The 25181-nt window shown below is 32.3% G+C and overlaps 4 protein-coding genes and 1 pseudogene across 7 annotated transcripts; all 5 read right to left on the bottom strand.

The window, feature by feature from the left end:
• Positions 1-473: 473 nt before the first annotated feature.
• LOC111294221 (putative arabinosyltransferase ARAD1) lies at positions 474-3672 on the bottom strand. The gene is made up of 2 exons (XM_022887453.2): positions 2118-3672; positions 474-1541 (listed from the first exon to the last, which is right to left on the bottom strand). Exons 1-2 carry the CDS (start codon positions 3066-3068, stop codon positions 987-989), a joined length of 1506 nt encoding a protein of 501 aa, XP_022743188.2. The 5' UTR covers positions 3069-3672; the 3' UTR covers positions 474-986.
• Positions 3673-4912: 1240 nt separating this feature from the next.
• On the bottom strand, positions 4913-9980 carry LOC111295095 (NADH--cytochrome b5 reductase 1-like). The gene is made up of 9 exons (XM_022888460.2): positions 9600-9980; positions 8066-8207; positions 7858-7948; positions 7674-7751; positions 7157-7237; positions 6842-6931; positions 6230-6295; positions 5396-5482; positions 4913-5270 (listed from the first exon to the last, which is right to left on the bottom strand). Exons 1-9 carry the CDS (start codon positions 9712-9714, stop codon positions 5178-5180), a joined length of 843 nt encoding a protein of 280 aa, XP_022744195.2. The 5' UTR covers positions 9715-9980; the 3' UTR covers positions 4913-5177.
• A 1417-nt stretch (positions 9981-11397) lies between these two features.
• LOC111295197 (putative lysophospholipase BODYGUARD 4) lies at positions 11398-14279 on the bottom strand. 2 transcript variants are annotated; one of them, XM_089742869.1, is made up of 4 exons: positions 13516-14279; positions 12538-12887; positions 12177-12376; positions 11398-11624 (listed from the first exon to the last, which is right to left on the bottom strand). In XM_089742869.1, exons 1-4 carry the CDS (start codon positions 13946-13948, stop codon positions 11546-11548), a joined length of 1062 nt encoding a protein of 353 aa, XP_089598995.1. In that variant the 5' UTR covers positions 13949-14279; the 3' UTR covers positions 11398-11545. The 2 variants fall into 2 exon arrangements, with proteins under 2 accessions (XP_089598995.1, XP_022744324.2); XM_022888589.2 differs by having other exon boundaries at positions 11398-11891; positions 13516-14270.
• A 1394-nt stretch (positions 14280-15673) lies between these two features.
• Positions 15674-20555, bottom strand: LOC111294681 (putative lysophospholipase BODYGUARD 4). 2 transcript variants are annotated; one of them, XM_022888084.2, is made up of 5 exons: positions 20416-20555; positions 18831-19163; positions 17318-17667; positions 16701-16894; positions 15674-16134 (listed from the first exon to the last, which is right to left on the bottom strand). In XM_022888084.2, exons 2-5 carry the CDS (start codon positions 19099-19101, stop codon positions 15789-15791), a joined length of 1161 nt encoding a protein of 386 aa, XP_022743819.2. In that variant the 5' UTR covers positions 19102-19163; positions 20416-20555; the 3' UTR covers positions 15674-15788. The 2 variants fall into 2 exon arrangements, with proteins under 2 accessions (XP_022743819.2, XP_089599304.1); XM_089743178.1 differs by having other exon boundaries at positions 18831-19158; positions 20416-20554.
• Positions 20200-23693, bottom strand: LOC111294420 (zinc finger protein VAR3, chloroplastic-like; annotated as a pseudogene). The gene is made up of 4 exons (XR_016327388.1): positions 23257-23693; positions 22513-22796; positions 22227-22325; positions 20200-22123 (listed from the first exon to the last, which is right to left on the bottom strand). The product of XR_016327388.1 is annotated as a zinc finger protein VAR3, chloroplastic-like (transcript).
• Between the last annotated feature and the right edge of the window lie 1488 nt (positions 23694-25181).

Genomic DNA, 25181 nt, shown 5'->3' with positions numbered 1-25181 from the left:
TATGCATGATATAACATGATAGGAATAAATAAATGAAAGCGAATTGATTTCAAATTTTGATAAAAATTATATATAGATTTCGTAAAATTAAAAAATATATTTTATGTTTGATATGTTTATATAAATTTTAACATCATAAATTTCATATCTAATGCGAATTAAATACCATATAAATATATAAATTACTGAAATCTATTAAATAATAATTAAATATTTTTTTATTTGAAAAAAATTTTGTATCCTAAAAATAAATGCGTGTGACATTGAACCAAAAGTCCATGTGAATAATTAAGTTTGAGAAGCTTTCAACAGAACGTAGTTCCATATTAAAAATTTGAATTCATTGGAGCTAGTAATATGAAACTATGAAGGAGCGTGAGAATTTGTAGGGGTTCTTCAAGAGAAGTAGCTTAATTTAGATGACAAAGCTTATAAAACATTAAACTGAAGAATCTGCTGGTATCTGATATTTCAACTGTAGAAATGAAATGAAATTCATTTTTGCGCTATAGAATAGACATAGAACCAGAGCAGCAGACCTCATCATCCAGGATTTGCACTTCTAAAAATTGAGCAAAAACTTTGTGAAGAACAAAATAATATGTACACTCTTTCAGGACAAATATGTTATGTAAATATATGTACATAACTACAAAGATCTGAACCGATTTTTAATACTTCAACTGATTCGAACTTCAGTTACATGGAAGCCACATACCCTTTTAAAGATGAAGAGTGAGTTCATTAACAAGGAATTTAAAACATCAGCCACAAATGGAAGTGATTGCTTAGTATGGTTCTTTTTTTCTTTAACGGTCACAGTCTGAAGATAGAGGAAGAGATTGCAGGTGGTAGGATTTAAATTACAAACCTGTTGGATGAGGATTGATGTGTCAATCATCTGAAGTAAATTTAGGGCATCTTTGATATCAAGATCTCAAAAATGCTTCAACTCCATAAAAGAATGTGAAAATTGTTTCCCTTTCTCACCAGAAGTTATTTGGTGCTGGTATAGTTATTAACCCTCTCTCTTTACGAGGAACAGAATGAGAGTATCTCCTAGACTTGTTTACCTTCATCTTAACAGCAGGAACCTTGCGTGCCAATGACTGCCATATCATTTGAACAGCATCACCTTCCTTTGATGGATATTGATACTCAAATAAAGGCTCAACTTCTTTCAACTTGTCCCACATTCGAGTCCAATCTTCCTTCTTAATGCTCCTAATGAGGTTTATGAGGAATTTTTCTTTTAGAGCATCTGATGTACGAACAAATATGCAGAATTCGGAGTAGTCGAGAACATCTTCATATGGGAGCTCAATCTCATCACTGATAATGACAGGAACACAATGGCTGGCAATGGCATCAAAGAGGCGATTGGATGATGGGGTGTCACCTGCTATGTTTAGGCAAAATTTGGATGAGTGCATTCCTTGGCTGGCTTTGTTGACTCCGTCCTTTTTAACACTTCCAAATGAGAAATGTACATCTTTTTCATCTCTTAGAAGATAAAACAACTCCTGCCGAGCGTATCCACCCTACAAACAACAAAGAAAAGAATAAAAAATCCAGCAGGGAAAAGAAAAGAAATATGAAGCTTAATTCAATTGATTCATGTGGCTAAGGTAACATTTAGCAGGTCTAAAGTTTAAATTCCAGCACCTGCAACTATTTTCTCTATCATCAGATTGCAGCCTCTTTTGTATTAAAAAAAAATGCAGAAGCAAAACATTATTTAATTAATTGGTTGGCCTTTAAAATCCCATTTCTGACTTCTAATTGTTTGTTTTGCAGGAAATTGGGAGGTAATTGAATGGCCTTTAAAATCCCATTACTAACATTTAACTGTTTGTCTTGCAGGAGATTGAGAGGGTTCAAAATAAAAGCTGATATACTCATTTATCAGAGCAGAACCATCGTGATGACCAAATTGCTTTGTGCACGTAAAGGGCTTTCAGTGAGTCAATTTGATCAATAAATTCTCCACTGAAAGTCTCTCAGAACATTCACTTGGATAACAGAAAACAGGTAACATAACAAGCAAAACCAGTCTTATAAATAATTACACTAACAGAAATATATATATATATATGTCAAAGAAAAAGGGAACTTACATCTTTCCTGTATATGGCTCCCTGGAAGAACAGCAAAGTTTTCCTGCTATCAAAATCAGATGTATCATTGACATAGCTATTGATTACATGTTTGTAAGGTGCAATCACATCTTTGTCAACATTTGCTATATTTAGTGGATATCTACCAAAATCTGCAAGTATGAAAATTGCAGGCCATAGTTGCATCCTAGCATTTAGCATACTGTTGGGATGGTGAGCCATAATAATATGGTCTCGCCCCCCTGACATCTTCCATTCCTTTTGAGCTGTCACGAACTTTACCAACTTGGCTTGCAACACCTTGTTCCTGCTCCTCTTCTGATGGGGGTTCACCTTGGAAAATCGATTATAGCACAATGAAGAAAAAAAGGGTACAAATATGAGATCAGCTTCACTAGAATTTTGCACTCTGATTGCAACACGGTTATTGGGATTGTCAGAAATTTCTGAAGCTAGGAGGTCCAATGTCAGCCAATATTCTATACTATGTTGCAAATTCAATCCACCAGGATAAGAGGGTAATCTGGTTCTAACATCAGGCCAAACACTACCTCCTTGGGGCTTCCAATCCAAGAGTCCAAAATGAAACTCAGGTTCTAAATCATACATGAAAATCTTCAGTGGTTCTTTAACATTCCCATTACAATTCATTGCCCCATCCCTATCTTGGAATCCTTCTTCTCTCTTTGGAGGTTCTTCTCCTTCTTCTTCATGTTCTCTTTCATTATTTGTAAGAACCGCTCGATTTGAAGATTCGGAATCGCCATTGTTAATAACGGTAAGAAGCTTTCCAGAAGGCAACAATTTACGATCAAAGAAGCTAGGACGGCCTGTTGAACGTAACACAAACAACCAGGATAATACAAACAACATTGTAGTCGTTAAAAACAAGCAAAAGAAAGATTTCCTTGTGATAGCGGAGCGATGCTTCTCAGCCATGGTAATGTACATATACTAATCCAAGAAAATCCACTGCAACAAGAAGAAAATGTATCCAATTCCCAAGAATCTATATCACCTTCGTATTGAATTCCATTGTAGAAAAAAGATTCAAATCACTTTCATCCACAACCAAAATATCTCTAGTTTCTGTCAATAGCAAGAAACCAGCTGACGAAGGGAGCAACCAATGTAGAAAACAAAGCAACCCCAGAGTGAAAAACCAATCCAAAGTCTGAGAAATGAAGCAAAGAAAACCAAGGATGAATCCAAAAAGATTGGAAGGGAAATTAAGCACAATTTTTGAATTATTGGGTGGATTGACCACCAAGAAAAATTGGAAAAAAACTGTCAAAAAAATTGTAATGGTAAATAGTTGTTGTAACTAAGCTGTAACGCTTTTGATTCTTTTCTGTTTCAATTTTCTCTCATTTTCTATCTCTTTCTCTTGTAAGCAAAAGAGTTAAGAAAATGAAGCGTGGGACTAGGATCTTTCCGAAGAAGCGGGCTTTAGTTTTCTTCAAACTAGACTTCTTGTGATGTAAAACAAAAATATATTATCTTCTAAAATAAAATGTTACCCTTAATCTCAAATCGCAAACCACTTAAATATGAGAAATGACTTTAGCAATTGAAGTAACAGATTCTTTTAGTTTTCTTTTGAAATAAGCTTGGTTGTTGTACTAATTCTTTGCTTTATTATAGAAGAAATGCATATATTCAGAGTAAAAATTTGTTATGACCCAAGGTAATTTTATTTTATAAATCTCAAATTAAAATTTGTTAGTGATTTTCTTTCTTCTTTAATTTCTCTGACACCAACCACCTTCAAGATATCAATGTGAGGGAAAGGGGATTAGGTCAACATATTCATTAATGGTTTGCCTGAAAATGTTAGAACTTGTGAGTATCATCTGTTTATAAAATATATTAAATTTTTAATTAAAATTTAATTTTGATAAATTTAAACATAAAAAATATTAAAATTCATTTATATAAAAAAAAAAAATCTAGGAGAGGTAATTTAACAATAAAAAAAAATGCTGAATATTCTAATGCCACATGAACTTTCAAAAATTCATGATTGTTAAGGTAGGTTGAGCACACATTTTTCCTGCTTAAGTAAGTGGATGTGAAATTCAACACACTTTAATCCAAGTTAACTATTTGTTCTCTATATGATAACGATTGGAATAACTTATTTAATTCATTTTTTATTCTCCTTTAATCAAAATAATGGTTTAATTGTCATTAACAGCATGTTTTATTGATAGAGCGTTCGATTTTTTTGTAATAATCAAAATTTAATTTCTAATAATTTTAAAGATAAAATAAAAAAAATAATGACTTAATTAACAATTTAGAATATAGTTTGGAACCTTTATATAGGAACAATTTATATCATTAACTTGAAAATGACTAAAAAAACGTTCATAATTAGGGCAGGTGAAACTTGAGCATGAAAACCTCCTGCTTTTTTTTTTTTTTTTTTGAATTTCGCTTTCCCATGGTTCTTTATGTAAACAATAGCAGATCCAACTGGCACCTTTTAAATTTTTCTTAGTGGTTTTGTGCAAATCAGAAAGAGCATCAAATGTTATCAGGAAGAGCTTAAGAGCATTATTTAAGGTTACCATTAATTTATAGAATAACACTTTTGTTCAATATGCAAAAATCATTAAATTAGTTAAGGCATTAAGGTAGGGATTTGGCCCATTCCATGTAGTTGGTTAGGATCTATAGTTTAATCGGTTGATAACCGGGCACAATACTGTTTAAAAATATATTTTAATTATTCTTGCTTGGATATTAGTTACTGATCTTGTTCTTCATTAGTAAGATTATAAGTTACCAAAAAAAAAAAATACTAAGTTTAGCTTAACTTTATTAAAAAAAATTTCACATTTTCCAGTACAGGGTAATGGAAAATCCTTATAATGGTTCAAAGCATCTGAATTTAAGACCATTGGCTCCAATTATTGGAAAGTTCCAATTAGAACAGGAGATGAGTACATAACAAAAGGCTTTGGTCGCATCAATGAAGAAGATAAAAAACAGTCTGACTGGAATTGATGAAGATGAATACCAGTCTGAGTGGAGCTTGACCTTGTCTAAGAGGGATCAGAACTGAAACTGCATCTCAGGTGAATATCCAAGAGCATCAAGGTGTCCGGACATGGCCTTGTTCATGGGTGGCGGCCCACACCTTAGAATCTACGAATCACAATATCAAATTACAGTTTCTTCTTGGTATTTTTTTTGTATCCATGGCAAGATACGTAACACTTAGAGAGTTCAGGCAAACTCAGGTCAAGAATGTAAAGAAATAGGTATAATACCTGGATATCATGTGCCGGTGCAGGGCAGTGGGTTTGAATCATTTCCTTTGACACAAAGCCGACACCACCATCCCACACTTCAGGAGGCTAAGGAAACAACATCATCATAATGTAGTTTGTCAATAAAATGACCATTAGCTTGGACATGCAGTGTGTAAAAAGAAGCCAACTGCAGCTCTTCAACCACAAGAATACATACACATGGAAAAAGAGATGCAGCGATAGAACCTTTATTTCCCAAATGCCATATGCATGCTACTCAAATGCACATGCAAGTTGTACCACACATCAGAACAGTTCAGTAAATCATGTAAGAACACCATTAATTAGTCCAAGAGTGTCATGATTTTCAATTAAAGTAACACTTATCAAACATTGTTCAAGCAGTTCAAACCACACACTAAGTGCATTACAGAATCAGAGGAAATTGTGTCTGTGCAGCCAAATGGAGTGACAAGTAAAGAATATCATGGATATAAATTCCAAATCCCATTTGCTTCTCAAATAATTTCTCTCAGAGGCGCCACTGCAGTTGTCCTTTCTACATTTGAAAAGCATTTATATTTCAAAAATCTTTTTTGTTTGTGTTCTAGTCAAAGCAGAAAATTTTCTGGCATTATTATTCTTTACTCCAACAACAGCTAAACAGCATTATCCATCTTTGTATTTGCAATGCTGCTATGCAAGAAAAAGAGAAGGGAAGAACATAATGGCACTTCAGATTCAGAACAAGCTACCCTGCTCCTAGGCCTTAGACAATATTTACAGAAAAATAAGCAGATGAAGAATGGATAAAACATGTTAGGAGATTGCCACATAGGAAAGGTAACAAACCTGGTTCAGAACATAGTAGACATTGAAGCGACCAGGGTACTTGGCAACAAGGCTATCCAACTCTTCCTGAAAATAAATCATTTGAATATTACTTTTGATCCATTTACATCTTGAAGTATTGCATTTCTTAATTCCTATGAACTAGTCACTAACCACCCATGCTTGTATTTCTTCCTATGCAAGTACATCCATGGTAACCAAAAGAATCGTTGCACATTAAATGTGCAACATTAAAAAATAATCACAGCTCGTAATGTGATCTCTAATAATGATAACATGGAAATGAAATCCACCATGATGATGATTATTATAAAACAAAATAAATTTTGAGTCATTGTCCTATGAGGTAAGTCTAAAGCTCTAGCTTTAGGTAGTAAAGACATAAGCAAGGGATTTGGCCAATCTTATGTTTGGACTTTGCTGCACCAAAAACAACAGGTCTTGCCTTGTATAGAATTGCATTCAGGGCAGCATTGCCCATACAAGCAGGCTAGTGTTCTTTTCTCCAGAATGGGAAGACAGTAGAAACCTATCTCTGGTTTGTTAGTTTGGAATAGTCAATAAAGTGAGTAGTAGAAAGATTAACAACAAAGACGTAGGAATCTAAAGTACCTTCAAAAGAATGTCCTCATACATGACATTCGCATAAATAAGGTGTACGTTTGTCATGTCATTTGGGTTCTCCAAAATTGCTCTGGCGACCTAATCAGTAAAAAATAAAAAAAGGGAAAGAAGAAGTGGGAGACATGTTATATACCAACAACAACAACACACTAAGCCTTATATCCCATACTCTGAGGTCGGCTACCACATACAGTGGCAGACATGTTATATAACTTAAACCTTGCAAAAGACTATAGCTAAAACATATAGCAAGCCAACATCTCTCAAATATGAGAAAATATATGTTGATAAATGATAACATACCTGGAACATTGGAGTAATGCCAGAGCCTCCAGCAATCATCCCAAATGCTCTAACTTGACCAGGTTGGTACCTGAATCGTCCCTGGAAAAACAATTCGCAGGACAACAACATAAAGAAATGAGAACCAAAAGAGAATTATAATGTCAAACATAATTCAGAACAGGCAAGAAAGCCAGCTAGGCAGCAAGCCTTCAATAAAGAAGAGGAACACATATAAAACAAACATGATATGTTAATATTCTATAGGACATGCATTGCAATGTTTGGTAAGATTGCCTCATCCTCATCAGTAATGAAAGTAACAATGAACTTTTATTAGGATAATCTAATATTTCAGGTTGCAATAAAGGCAAAAATGACTAGCCTGCAAAAAAAAAAAAATTGTTGCTAAACCAGTAGAAATGTTATCCACCATACTTTTTCTATAGACACAGCCCTATGAAACAGGGCACAAAAGGAACCAAGAATCCTACAGCCAAGAGCAACTTATGCATTCATATAAAAAAAAACCGTGTACCTTGGGTCCCTTCACAGCAAGACAATCACCAACATGCATCTCTCTGAAATGGTGCGACATCCTTCCTTGAGGATACATCTACTTACAAGCAAAATTCCAACATAAAGTTAGTAGATGTGACCACCTAGATATTAAATATCACACTGAAGTCAACTCCAGGCAGCAAGAAGTTTCAGGCAAGTACCTTAATAACCAATTCAAAATAACCAACGTCAGAATCCAATGTTGTAGGTGTATATGGTTTAATAACATCGGTACCTTCACTATCCAGGCCCCTGTTAATATGAAAAACATTTAACTTGTATGGTAGTCCAGTTCACAAGCATTAGGAAAGTATCAACAACCTCTAGACAAGGAAGAAATACATAAAGGATGAATACAATCTACTGAACCTGCAACTTATATGCTGTCCAATGGGAAGACCCAAAACTGAAGTAGGAGTAGGAAGTTCAAATGTGAATTTTGCCACATTATGGCTCAGCTGGTGGCGCTTAACAAGTTTAAACTCTTTGAAATTCTCTGGATCTAGACAGCCTGAAAACACATATGATAAAGTGAGCAACTTCACAAGAAAACAACACATTAACAAAACTCAGAGAAAGAAAGAATTTACTTGGGCAGAGACATATTTTAAGTCTCAATAAGTAAAACTTTACAGTGACAAAGAAAAAACGTAAATTAACTTCTAAAATTTGCATTGGCTCAGAAAAATCCATTTGCAAAAGAGAATAACCTTTCCCAAAATCTTAGTAAGCAATATTTTGGCAAAATGAACAATTGTGTATTGAAATACAAAAAACTAACAATAATAAAGTAGTTTGAGCCCAATAAGATGAAAGAAGGAAGCAGGCAGAGGAGGAATGGGAATAAAATATTTACAGGCCAATTATGGTACAAGGAACTAAGGATACATGTGGAGATCAACAAGTCTAAAAAAACCAAATTCAAGTAGATTTGACCAACCAGACCACTTGAACCTGCAAAATTGCCTAACCTAGCAGTCATATGTTAAAACCAACACAGTAGTTCGGTCTCTCGTCATGTCTGACAATGTAACGTTACAATCAGAAATTCAGAAAATACACATCAAAATATTGCCAAAGATTGACTTCAGTTGCTTTTAACCTTTTTCAAGTTCTTCCAGCATACATTGTTATTTATAGGAGCCACATAATACCAGGCTCAGCCAGTCATAAAGCTAACCTAGAAAGTTATAATTGCTCAACACCCTGAGCTCCACAATCAGACACGAAAGCTAAGTTGGCATTCAGTACTAATGCATGCAATTGCTTACTAGGAAAAAAAAAAAAAAACTTCATTAGTAATAACTTGCTTTTGACAGCAGGGTAAAGTACATCTGCTGCTGTATCCACTTTTTTGTATAGTAATAATTTCTATTTTATCAGGAAAAAAAAAAAGTAGAAGAAAACTTCAATAAAGAGCTATAGATATACAGCTATTCCATCCAAGATACCAAGCTATAGATGTTTTATGTGACATTCATTCAATCCCCGAGCATTAATTTCAAACTCTACAGAAGAAACAGAACTCTATCCTATACCATACTTTCAATCGGCATGCCAAAACATGCAGGAATCAGAACAAATCATGACCAACAGAAACAGTCTCAAAAATTTTACAAGCTATTCAAACAACCTGAAGATTTTCACAACCCAGTTTTATCTTTTATTCACTTCATTGTAACAACAAGTTAATATCTGTGTCAATACCAAACATACCAAAAAAAAAAAAAATTAAACAGACACAAACACACCAAAACATTCACAGAAATCCAGGATTTAGTACACCCATTACTTAAACTTCAAAGAACAATCAATCAAAAAAAAAGAAATAATCTTTGAATAAAAGAACAGACCTTTAACAGCTAAAATATATGCGAAAACCCAATTAAGTAAAAAGTCAAACCTTTGGATTTCCTAGAGGAAAACAGATAAGCAGCACCAACAACAATGGCTAAGACAGCGACTCCTACACCAACAAGAATCTGAACATCCACAGATTGCAAAAATTCCAAATCCATGATCTTAAAACCAACCACCCCAATATCTAACCCTGCCAATAAAAAGACCCCAGATTTATAAATAATGGGTAGAACAAAAAAAGGAGGTGGGTTGGTATTCCTTGTTTTAACTTTTACGTTGATGCTTTGGTTTGGCTTGGTGTAGTTGGGTTCTTGGCTGAGAAGAGAAAATGGTGAAATGGGTAGGTGCAGACACAATTCACTAGCCTTTCTATTGAGACCAAACTGAAGGATCTGGTGCACCTACCTCCGCTTCACACTATGACACTTGATATATGATGTGGGACCTAATTATCTTATTTTTTATACAATTATTTCAGCAAATAATCTTTTATTTTTTTCTTATAACATATTGTTTATAAATATTAAATATAAATAGACTTTTTTTTGTTTGTGTATATATTGTTTTTTCCAAAATTTTTTATTTTTGTAATTTGTTGAGTTGATTCTTTACATATTGCGTCATCATTTATATTATGAGAAAGATTTTTTTTTTTATCTTCAGTTTTTATTTAATTTATTGTATTTGTGGGTAATGTGTTTTTTTTTTAAATATTGTAGGTAATGTGTTTATATCTGATTTTTTTTATCCAATTTTTCTTAGCATTGCAAGCAATTACTCAAATTTTTTTTTTATAAAAAATCAAAACTTGAAAAAAAACTAAAAAATAAATAAAATAAAAAACTATAATTAAAAATTTAAAATGTTTGGCAAATTAATTTTATGGAAACTTCATGTACTTTAATCCCAAGTGCCAAACGCCAACAGTTTCGCCCGCACCTGGTTTCACAAACTAAAAACTGGCTTTGAATTTTTTTTTTTGTTGTCCCAAAATTGGCAACAGTTGAAATTTACCACTTTGACCTATGGAAAAATGCTACCAGCGAAATGATTCACTGTAATAGTTGGATTTTTAATTGTAGTAATAAAATTAAATTTTGATAATTTTTTATATAAAAATTATTAATTTTATAGTTTTATATAAAATATAATTTTTTATATAATATTGAGTTATAAATAATTTAGTATAAAAATAAATTTATGTTTTTAATTAGGTTAAAGAGTACAAAAAATTATTCGAACAAAATTTTAATAATTATTTAAATTTTTATTATTTTATTATTATCAATTAAATTTTTAAATATTTATTTTCATTAATTAAATTTTTATTAAACAAAAATTGATTAACAATAAAAATACATTTTCGTTTAGCCAAAGACTCGATTAAAATGAAAATAAATATTTAAAGATTTAATTGAAAAAAATAAATATTAAAAATAATATGATAAATTGGGATTTAAGGTTCAATAGGTAGTCTTTAAATTTTGTAAGATACAAATAATAAAACTGAAAAAATAATATGATAAAAGGTAATCAAAGAGAAGGAAAGAAAAAAATATAAATGAACTTTAAAAATTGATTGACAAAATTTAAAAAAAAAAATTACAAACAAAAGCCAATAAAAATTATTGAGAATAATTCTCTCAAAAGATTTACTGATAATGTATATCCACTAATAGTATCAAAGCCCAAAGATTTATCCATGAATTTTAAGCCTAAAGGGCCACAAAACTAAAGCCCAAACAAGCAATTGAAGTTGGAAAAACCACACTGTTGCCATAAAATGTAGTGTGTGAATAGTGTTCATGGATTGGGATTTGTTATATAGTATAATGCAAAAATCAGAGTAAATTCGGATGAATTTATGAGAAAATCCGTAGTAATACAAGTGGCTTGAATGCAGCTCTGTGTTTCAATATAATTAAATCGGATTGGTCTTAAGGCAAATAATAATCACACAAGGACAGTGGTTTCCTGTTCTATCAGCTTCTAAATCATTCTGTTTTGTCCTGCTTGCATCAGGGATGATGTCCATATATGTTCTAAACTCTTAGCAAAATCCTTCTTTCTGTGGAAGATTACAGTACGATGATCAGCATTTTGAATAATATTAAGTTCCACTTCTGGGAACTTTATCTTGATGTTATTGCTGCACTCCAATGGGACAATCAGGTCCTGATCACCATGGATTACACAAACATTTACTCTTGATCTTTTCAAAATTTCCAGATAGTCATCCATAAACTTTGCTCCCCCACATATGGTATTATGCATGCTATGCCAAGCAGAATGATGGGTGTGCCTAGTCAAGTCTACTGTCATGAAATTGAGTTCCCTGGAGTAGCAATTTTAGGCACAAACTTGTCACGGAAAACCACAATTACATAATTATCATGTTTGTCATATTGAATGCATATATTTTTTTGGTCAACTGGATAGGGGATAAGGAATCAGGATGGTGAGATTCGAAGTCTCACTTTATATATCTTCTTAAGCTTTCTTAATCATTAAATCAAGAAGTTGAAGACTTGAATGAATATATTTAAATATATTTGTGTGCATGTGTGTGTGTATAGATCTATATATATAATTTATCAGTAAAGAATGATTAATTTGTTACCTTTGTCGAGTCGATAGCTTCAGAATCCTCTCCCACATCCTATGGTGCCTGCAAAACAGGAAGCAAAAACATCTACCCACATGCTCATACCATGACATAACAGATTTACCAAATGCTAATGGTGGCCACAGTGTTTTTCCAGCAAGTGTGTTAAGCACCATTGAAGTACTTGTTCCATCTTTTGCAGAAGGGAAGTAGGGCTAAATGTAGAAGCACAAAAAATGTTCCATGTGAGATAAATACAAAAAAAAAAAAGAAAAGGAATGAAACAGACAGATTTAACAAAAGGGAGGTTTTGGGTGTTTTAAGAAATCATTGAACTGAAAAGGCTTATTTTTTAAGGTTAATGTTATCTACTCACAGGTGCAACAATAGTAACTGATTTGACAAACTTTGAGTGTTTTGCAGCTAAGGCCACAGCAATTATGCAACCCATGGAATGTGCCACCAAATGGAAAGAATTCAACTGAAATGGTGAGATTACAGATTTCTCAATCATTTCCACATGATCACTCAAAGTATACATACAGTCACTTGGCTTTGGACTTCTTCCAAATCCCAAAAGGTCTACAGCAAAAAGTCTGTAGTGACCCTTTACAGGTCCAGAGAGATTCTCAAAAACTGTTTCTGTCCAAAATGAGGAAGAGGAAAGGAACCCATGTAAAAATATCACATTTTCAGCTGGGTCTCCTCTTGGAACCTCAGCACTTACTGTCAAACGAAAATATTGGCATCAAAATCAGCAACCATTTGATACAACATTCAACTGTTTATTGCATTCAATTGATAGATGTTCTAAGTAAATTACTATAACATATTGTTGTTAAATAACATGAATGACTGTGGATTGACAGTAAATTTAGTAATTTTAAGCATAATACGGCAATATAATACAAAACGATTAAAAAAATTGATACAATTTAAAATTTTAACAAAATCATATATGAATTTGATAAAAATAAAAATAAAAAATGTTTTGTGTTTAGAATGTCAATATAAATTTTGACATAGCAATTTTCATGTTTACATGTGTTATTGTATTAAATATGAAATAAATAAAAATATGAATACATGAATTACCATATTTAATTAACAGTTTATCATTGTCAACTTAAATTAATGTGCCAATCACTATAATATCGTGGCTAAGGCTGCTAACTGCTTTGATAATTTCTACCATCAATTACAAAACTGAAAAGGTCTTGCTCAAAGAAGTAAGAGGAAGGTAAGGATGTAATTTTAAATTGAACATAATTCAATTTCATTGTTAATGATTCATTGCTGTTCAAAGTAATGATTAAAAAAATTAAAACCAAATTAGGAATTGCCTAAAAATTACCTTGTGAAAGCTCTTTCACAACAACATGAAGCTTCTGATTACCATTCTTCATCCAAGAAATACAGGACTCACATCCACAATCAGACCACCTATTCACCAACCCTCTTCTGCTACCATCACCATCTTTTTTCTTTCCATATTCCCATTTCCTTGCAAAACCAAGAAACCCCATTTCTCTGAACACATTTTCCCTCCCATACAAAGTCTCTGACAACTCCTTCTCCTCACCACAACACTCTCCATTTTTCTCTCCCTTGTTTCCACAATAACATGGAGTGGCTTTACCTTCAAAGAACTCATCAAGTAACTTGTAAACCACACAAAGAACAGTATCAAGAAAGTCAAGGAAAAGAAAGACAAGAAAAGTGATGACGTCGAGGAGGATTGTGCCACACTTCCTTGTCCATTTTCCTGGTAAATTTGCAACAGGCATTGATGGAAAAAGAAGTGAAGCAAAATTGGTATAAAGAGAACCGGACAACTGAAAAAATTTTGCGGGGATTGAGGATTGGACAGGAATTTATAGAGTATATATATATATTTATCAGAGTCATCCAAAAATATATCAGGTTAAAGACAAGAAGTAAAAATGGTTTTCGATAACATGAAGATAAAGAGTTTCAGAATCCTGGAAAAGATTGTTGTTTAAATTTACCCCTTTTTCTTTAATTAAATTTTCCTTTGCCTTTTTTTTCTTAACCAAACATGAAGGAATAAAATTTTCCTTCCTTGCTATTTTTCCTAGCTGGTACCAAACAAGTGCAAAGGTATCCACAAAGTTCCAAATAGAGGGAAGAAAAAACAAAAAGATAAGTTGTAGAGTTTAGAATATGCTCCTTACAGATAAGCTTTCTGGGTTTTAATTTGCCCACCTCTAATTCATTAGCTTTGGGTCCGAACCAATTAAATCAGTGATAAATGCATGTTTAGGGTTGGATTACCTAAATTTATGGTACTTTTTAACAAAAAACACAGCTCTTTTTATCTAATATTTTACAATAAAAACAATTAAAATTTATGAGTACAAGTTTTAGAAGGATTATGCATTATTGGGTCCGGATGCTTATAAGCATCGGTTTAAAATAGTTAAAATATTTTTAATTACGTATTTCTTTTCTTAAATATCATTTTAACTAATACCATTAGGCAAGTATTTGTTTTGTTTTTGCTAATTTCAACGGGATTATTGGGACAGTCAGAGAAAAAAAAATGACATTTCTATTAGGAGCTTATATAATTCATGTGCTGTAAATATTTAATAAAAAATTGACATAATATTCAAATAAATCCTTAAATTTCATTAAAAAATTAAAATTATAAGTATTAAAATTCATGTCCAATGAAGAAAACAGACTGCCAACTCTTTTTTTTTGCTTTGATGGAAGCAAAAAAAATTATTTTATTAAACAATAAAAACATATATTTTATGTAACATACATATAATCATAATTAAAGAACAAAAAAAAAAGAAAAAGAAAGATAAAGAATTAACTAAATGCTTGCATGGCATCTATATGTATATGAGATGCATATAAAATAAAAAATAAATAACAATTAACAAATTTTATAATGAAAAAAGAAAAGAAAAAAAAAAGAAACATACACGAGATTAAGTCACGAATTATTGATTCCTTACTCTTTGATCATGCTTGACATGTTGACCTGTCCCAAAAGCGAAAGAAATAGAGAAATTATTAAAAAAAAAAAAAGTACATCTGGTGTAAATAATTATTTTTAATTACGTTTGGAAACATTTATTGTTTAAAAATATATTATTAACTTTGAATTGATATTTATTTTGAAATCATAAAATATTAAACTAAATAATTTGATTACATATTTTGATAAAGTTTTACTTAATACAAATTAATTGTTCAAATTATATCATTTATATTATTTAAAAAAATACTTAATCTTTTAAGTTGATTTAAAATGAAGTCTAACTTTTTGATTACAAATATTTATTCTTGAACATAAAATTACTTTGAAAATTCACAATATTTGTTTCAATATTTTACACTAAAGTTATTCCAAAAATATTAGTTTTCAAATGGGTGATATTGGAATTTAAATGAAGTATATTTTTCATCAATTTCTTTTTTTTTTTTGGATGAATATTTTCATCAAATTCGATATATATTTATACTTATATATGATATAACCGATCAAACATATACATATTCATCTTTTATTTCTGTGAATATAAGGGCCCTTGAGGCTTGAATAAAATCACAGTTACAGTCCTGGAAAATCAATATTTTTACCCACGAATTTCAAACTTCATGCAAATCATGATGATCAGCTGCAGCATTTTCCCAAATCTGCAACAAATCATGAGCAAAATCTTTCTCTCTTCTAAAGATGACAGAGCGGTGGCCAGCATTTGGGATGTTGTTGACCTCCACATCAGGGAATTTCTTCTTCATCTTGTCCCCACAATCTGGTGGAACAGATCTGTCCCTGGTTCCCATAAATACGTGCACTTTTTTCTTTGATTTCATCAAAATTTCCAGGTTTCTATCCATCTGTTTTACTCCCCTGTATAGCACATTATGTGTGGTATGCCAGCCTGAATGATGGGTGTGCTTGGTCAAGTCCAAAAACATGAAATTCAGATCCCTAAAACCCAGCAAAGACAACATACCGGTGTAAAAGGCTATCTCTCACCGAATAATTAATGAGTTTAATTTTTATTTTTATATGAATGAGACTGGAAATAAGGGAAAAGGATTATTTACATTGGGATTTAAATACTAAATTTATTAGATGTTATTTTTTAAAAATAATTGCATGAATTAAATAATAAGTTTCGAATTCGTTAAAGATTTTAATTTATATATTAATAATTAAATCAATTTTTTAAGGGTAATTTTAATGTTATCATTTTAAATAATAATTTCTTTAAATTTATTAAATGGGTTGTATTAACCATATTGATAGTTAAGATGATTCATGTAATTACTTTTTAAAAATAATATCTAACAAATATGTAATTTAAATTCTAATACTTACGATATTTTTTTCTATCGAATTACAACATTTTTAATTATAAAATATTAAATTTTAATTTCAAAAATTATAAAAAATTTCTTATAATATATATATATATATATATATTATTTATATGTATGTTCACAAGTGGGTGTATTACCAAAAAAGTTATACTAATAATTTTGGCTTATTACCTTACTCCTGTGAGTCGCTTAATAAGCCTCTCCCATGTCGTATGGTTTCGGCACATTAATAAACAAACACATCGACCCAAGTGCTCATACCATGTCATGACCGATGAAAGAAACGCTTCCGGCGGCCACAATTTCTTGGGCGTAAGGCTATTGATCACCGTGAATTCTACTCCATCCTTTGAAGGAAAGTAAGGCTGAAGAAACATTAATCCAAAGTAAATAAATTTTGGTTAGCTTTTAACCAGTTGATTTTCCATATTAAAACTTTGTCATTTTAAATTGAATATGCTAAATTGTCAGATTGTTTCATAAAATAAAATCTTATAAATTTGACTTATGTATAAGAAAACTTCAAATTAAAATTAAATAATCATTCAAATTTCTATCTTTTTATTGTAATTAATTGAGAACTAAAATATATATTGTTTCTCCATTGAGATTTTATTAGATGTAAATTGATTAATCTTGAACACTCATATTCGTCCAATCAAAAATTTAATCGAATGAAAATAAATATTTAAAAATTTAATTAATTATAATAAAATTAATTGTTTAGATAATTATTTAATTCGAATTCAAGAGTTTTATTTTACATTTAAAATTTTATATATACTTACAGGGGCAACGAGGGTGACGGATTTGACGGATTTAGAGTGCTTTGCAGCCAAGGCTAAAGCAATGATGCAGCCCATGGAGTGAGCAACCAAGTGAAAAGAATTTAATTGAAATCGAGAGATTACAGATTTCTCAATCCATTCCACATGGTCGTTCAAAGTGTATAAATTGTCCCTTGGCTTTGGACTTTTACCACATCCCAATAGATCAAACGCAAACATGTTGTAGCCATTGCTCTTCTTCGATTCAGATAGCTGTGGGAAAAGCGTTTTTGTCCAAAATGAGGAAGAACTGAGAATCCCATGTATGAATATCACGTTTTCACTTGGATTTGGATTTCCCTTTGAATCCTCTGTAATGGCAGTTAAAAACTAAACTTCAGTTAAAAAAAAAAATTGAAATTATGCGTCGTTGATCTTTTTATTACATGTAAATAAATTTATAATTTTTTATTTATCTATAATTATAATCATAAATTTTTAAAATTAATAAAAAAAAATTCAATTAAAATAGCATAGAACTAACATTTGTAGTATAAGATATATTTAAGTATTAAGCTAAAATTTAGTATAAGATAGCTTATTTAACTAAAAATTATAAATGTTGGCTGTTGGCCTGTCTAGATAGTAGGATTATTCACAAATAAAATGAAAGTATTAAATAACAAATTTATGGGAATAACTACCCATTTTAGATTCTTGATTTCATCAGTACAACTACTGGTTGAATTAAAGTATATAATTTTGTATTTAAATATAAATTTTGGTTGTTAAAATAAACATTTTATTGGTCATGATCATGATGAAAGTATGTGATAAAGTTTATTTTCTCAAGGAATATTTGACTTTAATAAAAGAAATGCAGCGTAATACATCAGATTCAAATGCTTCGATCATTACCCCCATGTAAATAAATATTTGATTAAAAATTAATTTTAAAAAATAAACAATTGATTAAAAATTAATTTTAAACCAATCAATCGCAAGATTGATTTGGTTTTCGATTGATTCTTATTGAGTGATGTTTTTCAAATCAAATAAGTCGATTATGTATCCAATTCAGGTAAAAAAATTAGACAAAATTATTTAAATAAAATTCGTAAAAGTTTTTATTAATATTTTTTAATAAAAACTTTAATAAAAATTTAAATGGATGGTTGATAAAATTTAATAAGAAATTTTATAATATATAAAAAAAAATTATTAAAAATATCGTTTATAATTTAAATTTAATCAATATTTATTTAAGAGAAAAATTCTATCAAAAATTTTTTAAATTTTATATGTTTGATATATATAATAAAATCTTTCAATCTATCAATTGAAATTTTCAATTTTAATTTTAACTTAATTATTATTAATAGCTAATTTGACGAAATTTTTATAAAAAAAATTTCATGTAAATATTTTCTTTCAATTCAATAATAATACATGTACCGTTGCTCAAAGAGTTGACTTCAAATTTTCGTTTAAAATTAAAAAAGACAAAAGTGCATCCTCATGATCAATCACGTACCTTGTGAAGAGGCCTCCTTCACTACAACGTGAAGCTTGGGATCATCGGTCTTCATCCAAGAGATGCAAGAATCACACCCACAATCAGACCACCTATTCCCCAACCTATGGACAGCAGCCTTTTTCTGGTTCCTGAAACGATAATCACCTTCAACACACTTCTTTTTGTTCAACAATTTCTCCACAAATTGAATCAAAACAATTAATTCCTTCAGTTTCTTTTTCCTCCCATGCAAAGTCTCTGACATCCCAATTTCCTCATTGCCTCCCATTTTCCCATTGCTCCCATTCTCACTGATCTTCGTGGTCGTGCAGTAACATGGAGAGGCCTTCCCTTCAAAGAACACGTCAAGATATTTGTATATGACACAAAAAACAGAATCCAGAAAATCAAGATATGAAAACACAATGAAATTTGGAGCTGACAGGAGGGTTTTGGTGAATTCTGTTGTCCATTTTCTCGGGAAAGTTGAATTAGACATGGAAAGCATATATGTGGTGTTTGAGAAATGCAAATCAAAACATTAAGACTTGAGACTTTAGGTGGTGATGACGGAATTTTATATCCATGTTTATATAATAGTAAATTGGCAATGTGGCAAAGATGGAAGACTGTGACCAAATTAAATATCCCATAAGGGAATTTTATGATGTATGCTAAAGAAAAACAAAAAAAATTTAACAATAATGGCTTGCACATTAAAAGAAAAAAAAATTACATGTGAGTTGTAAATGATATCCCTTGATTAATTCTTCTATGAAATCGATACAAGTATTTTTACTTAAGATTACTAGAGATTTAATTTTGATTATTAAAATTAAAATTTTAATATTTTATCAACAAATCATATAATTATTGATAAATTTAATACAAGTTCTAATTAGTCTTGAGTATTTTAAAAATGCACGTTGAAGGTAAGAAAAAACCATAATGCAATTACAAAACTAGGAAATGGAAATCTTTTGCATTTTTCTTTTGAGAAAGGATTAAGAAATCCATTAATAATGTGTGCAGATCTTTTAGAACACATAAAAAAATTATCTAAATAATTATTGGCAAATCTTACTATTTAAAAATAATAATAATTAAAGGTATGGAAAACAAAAACTATTTTAAAAGGAAACTATTCAGATCTTTTGTTTAGAGGATCCCAAAAAATTCCAATATGTGTTTTTTATTATTATTATTGTTATTATTATTTGGCCCTTGTCTTCTTGTGTATCAATAGAACAATGAGAGATAGTGAAGCATCTAAAAAAAAACTAATGAGATGACATGCACCTAGCATTTGTTTAGTGATATATTTATATTTTCTGTTCAAAAGTTTATATTCGAATTCTTCCTCCCATAAATACTAAAAAACTCCAAATAATCGAAGCAAAAACGTTAAACTCCAAATAAATAGATTTTTTACAAAGTAAGCTGCAAGCTGATGTAGGAGTTTCAAGTATGTAAAATGGTACTACACTTTCTGGTGAAGGTTTCTTCTTCTCTAATAAAATGATGAGGAAAAAAATAGCAATGAACTTCACTGTTGGATGTTTCAAAAGATACATCATAATAATAAGAAATTATTTTTTGTTACCTTAGCTACTACTGTCACTTTCCTTTTTCCCTGGATCCGAGTTCACAACTGGGAGATTTCTACGATACTGTTGAGATGTCAATCTCCTCTCCAATGGTGTTTTCCGCTTGCTTACCACAAACCTATTCACCCCTTTCCTCATTGGCATTATCGAAGGGAAATCTTCATCGGGAATCTGACTGAGCTCCGAAATGTCCTTTATCTGGGCAGCACGTCGAAACCACCTCTCTGCTTTGGCCTCCTCCGACATGTCCAATGGATCTGGTTCCTTCACCGCTGAACCTTCCAAACTCTTTCCAGTCCAAGTGCTCCTATCATTCTGATCCCCAGAAGGTTGATGTGAACTTCCTGTGGAATATGTCACCTCTTTCTGACTCTCATTCCTAGAGTATCCACTAATCAAATTATCATCATTCCTCCTTTGGGGATTGATAGAATTCTGGTTTGAATATCCACTAGTCTGTGCCAAATAAGAAGCATCTCTCCTTATCTCATTTGAGTTCTCTCCAGAAGGTTTTGAGCTCCCGCTCTGTGTCTGTTGATTTTGCATAGGTTGCATATTTTCTGTAACAGAGGCCTCAGATAACTTCTCTGAATGCTTCTCTGGTGTCACAGAGGTTGAAGTTTCAAAAGTTGCTTTTGCACTAGAATCTGTTCCCCCAGGCTGCTGCTTATCCTTTTTAGCAAAGTAGTCAGGTGGGAAGGGGACTAAGGGAACATAATTGGTATTGCCAGCTTGCTCTATCGCTGCACGCCTCTTGTAAATAGGAGAAGTCAAAGAACGGTCTTTCTTCCTGCTGACTACAAATTTATTCTTTCCTTTGCGCAAAGGCATGATCTCATGAAAGTCCTCATCAGGAATTGCATTGGCAATATCTGTAACATGATGGAGCTCTGCAACCTTCTTAAACCATCTGTCAGATTTTTCAGTGTGTTCTAGCTCTTTATCACATATCTCCTTCTCATTCATAGCTTCTCAGAGTGTTGCTGACTTTTTAGAGACTTGTTCAACTCCTCATTCCTTGAAACAGCACTCGTTTGTCCATCTGCATTTGAAACAACAGAGTAGTGGTCATTTGATACAGCCTTCTGACTCTCTTGAATCTTTGGATTTTCAGGTTTCTTGGCAAACATATCAGCTGGTAATGGCACAAATGGAACATAATTGGAATTGGTTCCTCTAGGATGACCATCCTCCATAGAAGTAGAAGTAGACACAGGATTTTCCGCTCCACTATTGATACTATAATCATTAGATCCAGAAGTGGTAGATGAACGACCAAGGACCTCATCCAAACTCTGGCTAATTTTTGCATCTGGTATCTTATTTACTTTCCCAGTCTGAGAATTGTTACACTCAGGAATGCCATCATTATCCATGTTTCTTTGATACTGAGCATTGGCCAACCTCCTCTCCAAAGGTGCTTTTCTTGTACTTAAAACAAATCTTTTAACACCTCTACTCAAAGGCATGATTTCAGGAAAATCTTCATCTGTTATGGCACTGCTCATATCCGAAGTACTGTCAAGCTGAGAAATCTTACTAAACCATTGTTGTGCCTTCTCTTCATTGGCAGATAACCTCCTATCGAGATCAGCCTTCTTTGAAGAAATCCCATTGCTGTTTGTCAAACCTAGTTTGGAGTAGGTATTACCCAGCAAGATCTCTCCAGGACGCTTGCAATCACACCTTAAGCATACTGTATTCCTCTCATAATTAAAGAAATCACATCGGTAGAAAAGGAGTTAAAAAATCAAAATTCACCAATTTAATTTCCAAAACAAAAAGAAGTAAAAAAAGCAATGCTCACTGGGGACACTCCCACTCTCCACCAGTCAATTGCCTCTTGGCCCATGCTTCCTCACACTCAAGGCATTTCACATTTCTTGCAAAGTTCATAAAATTACACCTGCACATAGAATAAAATGCTATTAATCAGAAATTATGCTGCAGGTTGTAATGATAAAATGGAATGAAATTTCAACATATGCCACCTTATTCAAGTATACCACCAGAAAATATGATGAACTGAGATGAGAAAAGGGGAAATAGCCCAAGGCAAATTATGAAGATGAGAAAAAAATGAATGATTCTACCTAGGGCAAATCCAGTCTCCTTTTTTCATTTCAACATTCTGCCCAAAAGACCTTGGCGTTTGTCCATATCTATCAGGAAGTTGAGTTTGCTCATATCCAGAATAGTTTGGAACCAGAGGACTGTCACTCAGTTTGGCCAACTCGCCCAGCAAATGTCGGACAGATGACTCCACAAGCTCTCTGTTGTAAAGATTGCTTCTCTCTGATGAAGCACTAACATTGCTTGCATAACTCAATAAAAACCTCATCAAATCAACCAGGTCTGCTTGATTAACATCCGCAACCTAAAAACTGAAAAACACTTAGAAACATAGCATATACTAGTTTCACAACTCTAACTTCAACAGACATCAAAGATGTAAAGAACTCTCACTTTGCTTTTTTTTTAATCTCAATATGAACATATACAACCGCGCAGGATTCATACATATGAACATTTCCAGGAGGTCTAGAAAGAATCAGCCTTCAGGAACTCTTTCACTTACAAAATAGAACAAATGATTAGCTGATTAAAACCATCTTTCTAGCACAAAAATATCTATTCTCTTACTGGTTTTTCCATCCTAAAACAAAAGCATACAATTTAACTTCAGCTACAACATTCAATGAATTTAACAAAAAAAAAAAGAAAAGCAAACTTACAGCATTATTGACAGTTAAATCTTACTCCTAGCAAATCTTGGAACAAATGAAACAGCAAATGATTTCAACACAATTCAGTTAAACAAAATGCCCAACACTTACATTGTTTTCACCACTACCTAGAAACACCCTCAACCTCCTCGCTGACTCCTCCCCATCGTCGAACAAAACGGCTTCCCATTTCGCGCCACCACCTCAATCTCCTTCCTCGGAAGCAATCTGACCATAAATAAACCAACATACAAAACTCAAAACATCGAAGAAAACGTTATAATTTAAGCAAAATTTCTTTTTTTTGTTAACTTAAAAGGTCTGTTCTGTCACGTGCGAACATCAAGCACGCATTAAGAAGGCCTGAAAACTCCTCCGGGAACTCCGAAGCAGCCGTCGCGAACTCTTTTGAAGCATGGGGGGAATTGAAGTAGCCGGTTGTTGAGAGGTTATTGAGGACAGCAGAGAATTCCGGCCGGGGATGATTGGGTGGGCCCTATAGGTGTAAACACCGGATTTTATCCAAGTCTATATTTTTTATAATAAAAAAATTAAAATTTTAAATAAAAAGAAAATAAAAAGATAAACGAAAAATCTAAATAGAAGAAACAAAATGGAAAGGGTTGGTACCAGTAGGTGCCGTGCACGGTACCGCTGATCACCCACTCCCTGTCAAGCTACCCCAGTCATCATACCACCTCTCGTCCAGTTTTTTCACTCTATCAGCACATGTAACCACCGTTTCTAACCTTATAAAATACTTAATCTCTCTTCTCTAAAATGTTCGAATATCCCTCACCAAAAAACACACTCCTACCAACAACTTCTCAGACAAAAAAAAATTCAAACAACCTCTCAAATACCCAAACAAAAAAACAAACAAAATAAACCAACATACAAAACTCAAAACATCGAAGAAAACGTTATAATTTAAGCAAAATTTCTTTTTTTTGTTAACTTAAAAGGTCTGTTCTGTCACGTGCGAACATCAAGCACGCATTAAGAAGGCCTGAAAACTCCTCCGGGAACTCCGAAGCAGCCGTCGTGAACTCTTTTGAAGCATGGGGGGAATTGAAGTAGCCGGTTGTTGAGAGGTTATTGAGGACAGCAGAGAATTCCCGCCGGGGATGATTGGGTGGGCCCTATAGGTGTAAACACCGGATTTTATCCAAGTTCTACATTTTTTAAAATCTAAAAAAATTAAAATTTTAAATAAAAAAAATATAAAAAGATAAACGAAAAATCTAAATAGAAGAAACAAAATGGAAAGGGTTGGTACCAGTAGGTGCCGTACATGATATCGCTGGTCACCTACGCTCTGTCAAGCTACCTCAGTCATCATACCACCTCTCGTCCAGTTTCTTCACTCCATCAGTACATGTAACCACCATTTCTAACCTTATAAAATACTTGATCTCCCTTCTCTAAAATGTTTGAATATCCCCTCATCAGAACACCAAAAAACACACACTCCTACCAACAACTTTTCAGACAAAAAAAAATCCAAACAACCCCTCAAATACCCAAACAAAAAAACAAATAGAATAAACCAACATACAAAACTCAAAACATCGAAGAAAACATTATAATTAAGCAAAATTTCTTTTTTTTGTTAACTTAAAAGGTCTGTTCTGTCACGTGCGAACATCAAGCACGCATTAAGAAGGCCTGAAAACTCTTCCGGGAACTCCGAAGCAACCGTCGCGAACTCTTTTGAAGCATGGGGGGAATTGAAGTAGCCGATTGTTGAGAGGTTATTGAGGATAGCAGAGAATTTCGATCAGGGATGATTGGGTGAGGCCTATAGGTGTAAACACCGGATTTTATCCAAGTCTACATTTTTTATAATCCAAAAAAATTAAAATTTTAAATAAAAAGAAAAAAAGAAAGATAAACGAAAAATCTAAATAGAAGAAACAAAATGGAAAGGGTTGGTACCAGCGGGTGCTGTGCATGGTACCTCTGGTCACCCACGCCCTGCCAAGCTACCCCAACCATCATACCACCTCTCATCCAGTTCCTTCACTCCATCAGCA

This window comes from Durio zibethinus, chromosome 14, assembly GCF_047325235.1.
Source record: "Durio zibethinus cultivar Kanyao isolate XHJ-2024 chromosome 14, ASM4732523v1, whole genome shotgun sequence".
Lineage (NCBI taxonomy): Eukaryota > Viridiplantae > Streptophyta > Magnoliopsida > Malvales > Malvaceae > Durio > Durio zibethinus.
This window is presented reverse-complemented; position numbering and strand designations above follow the sequence as displayed.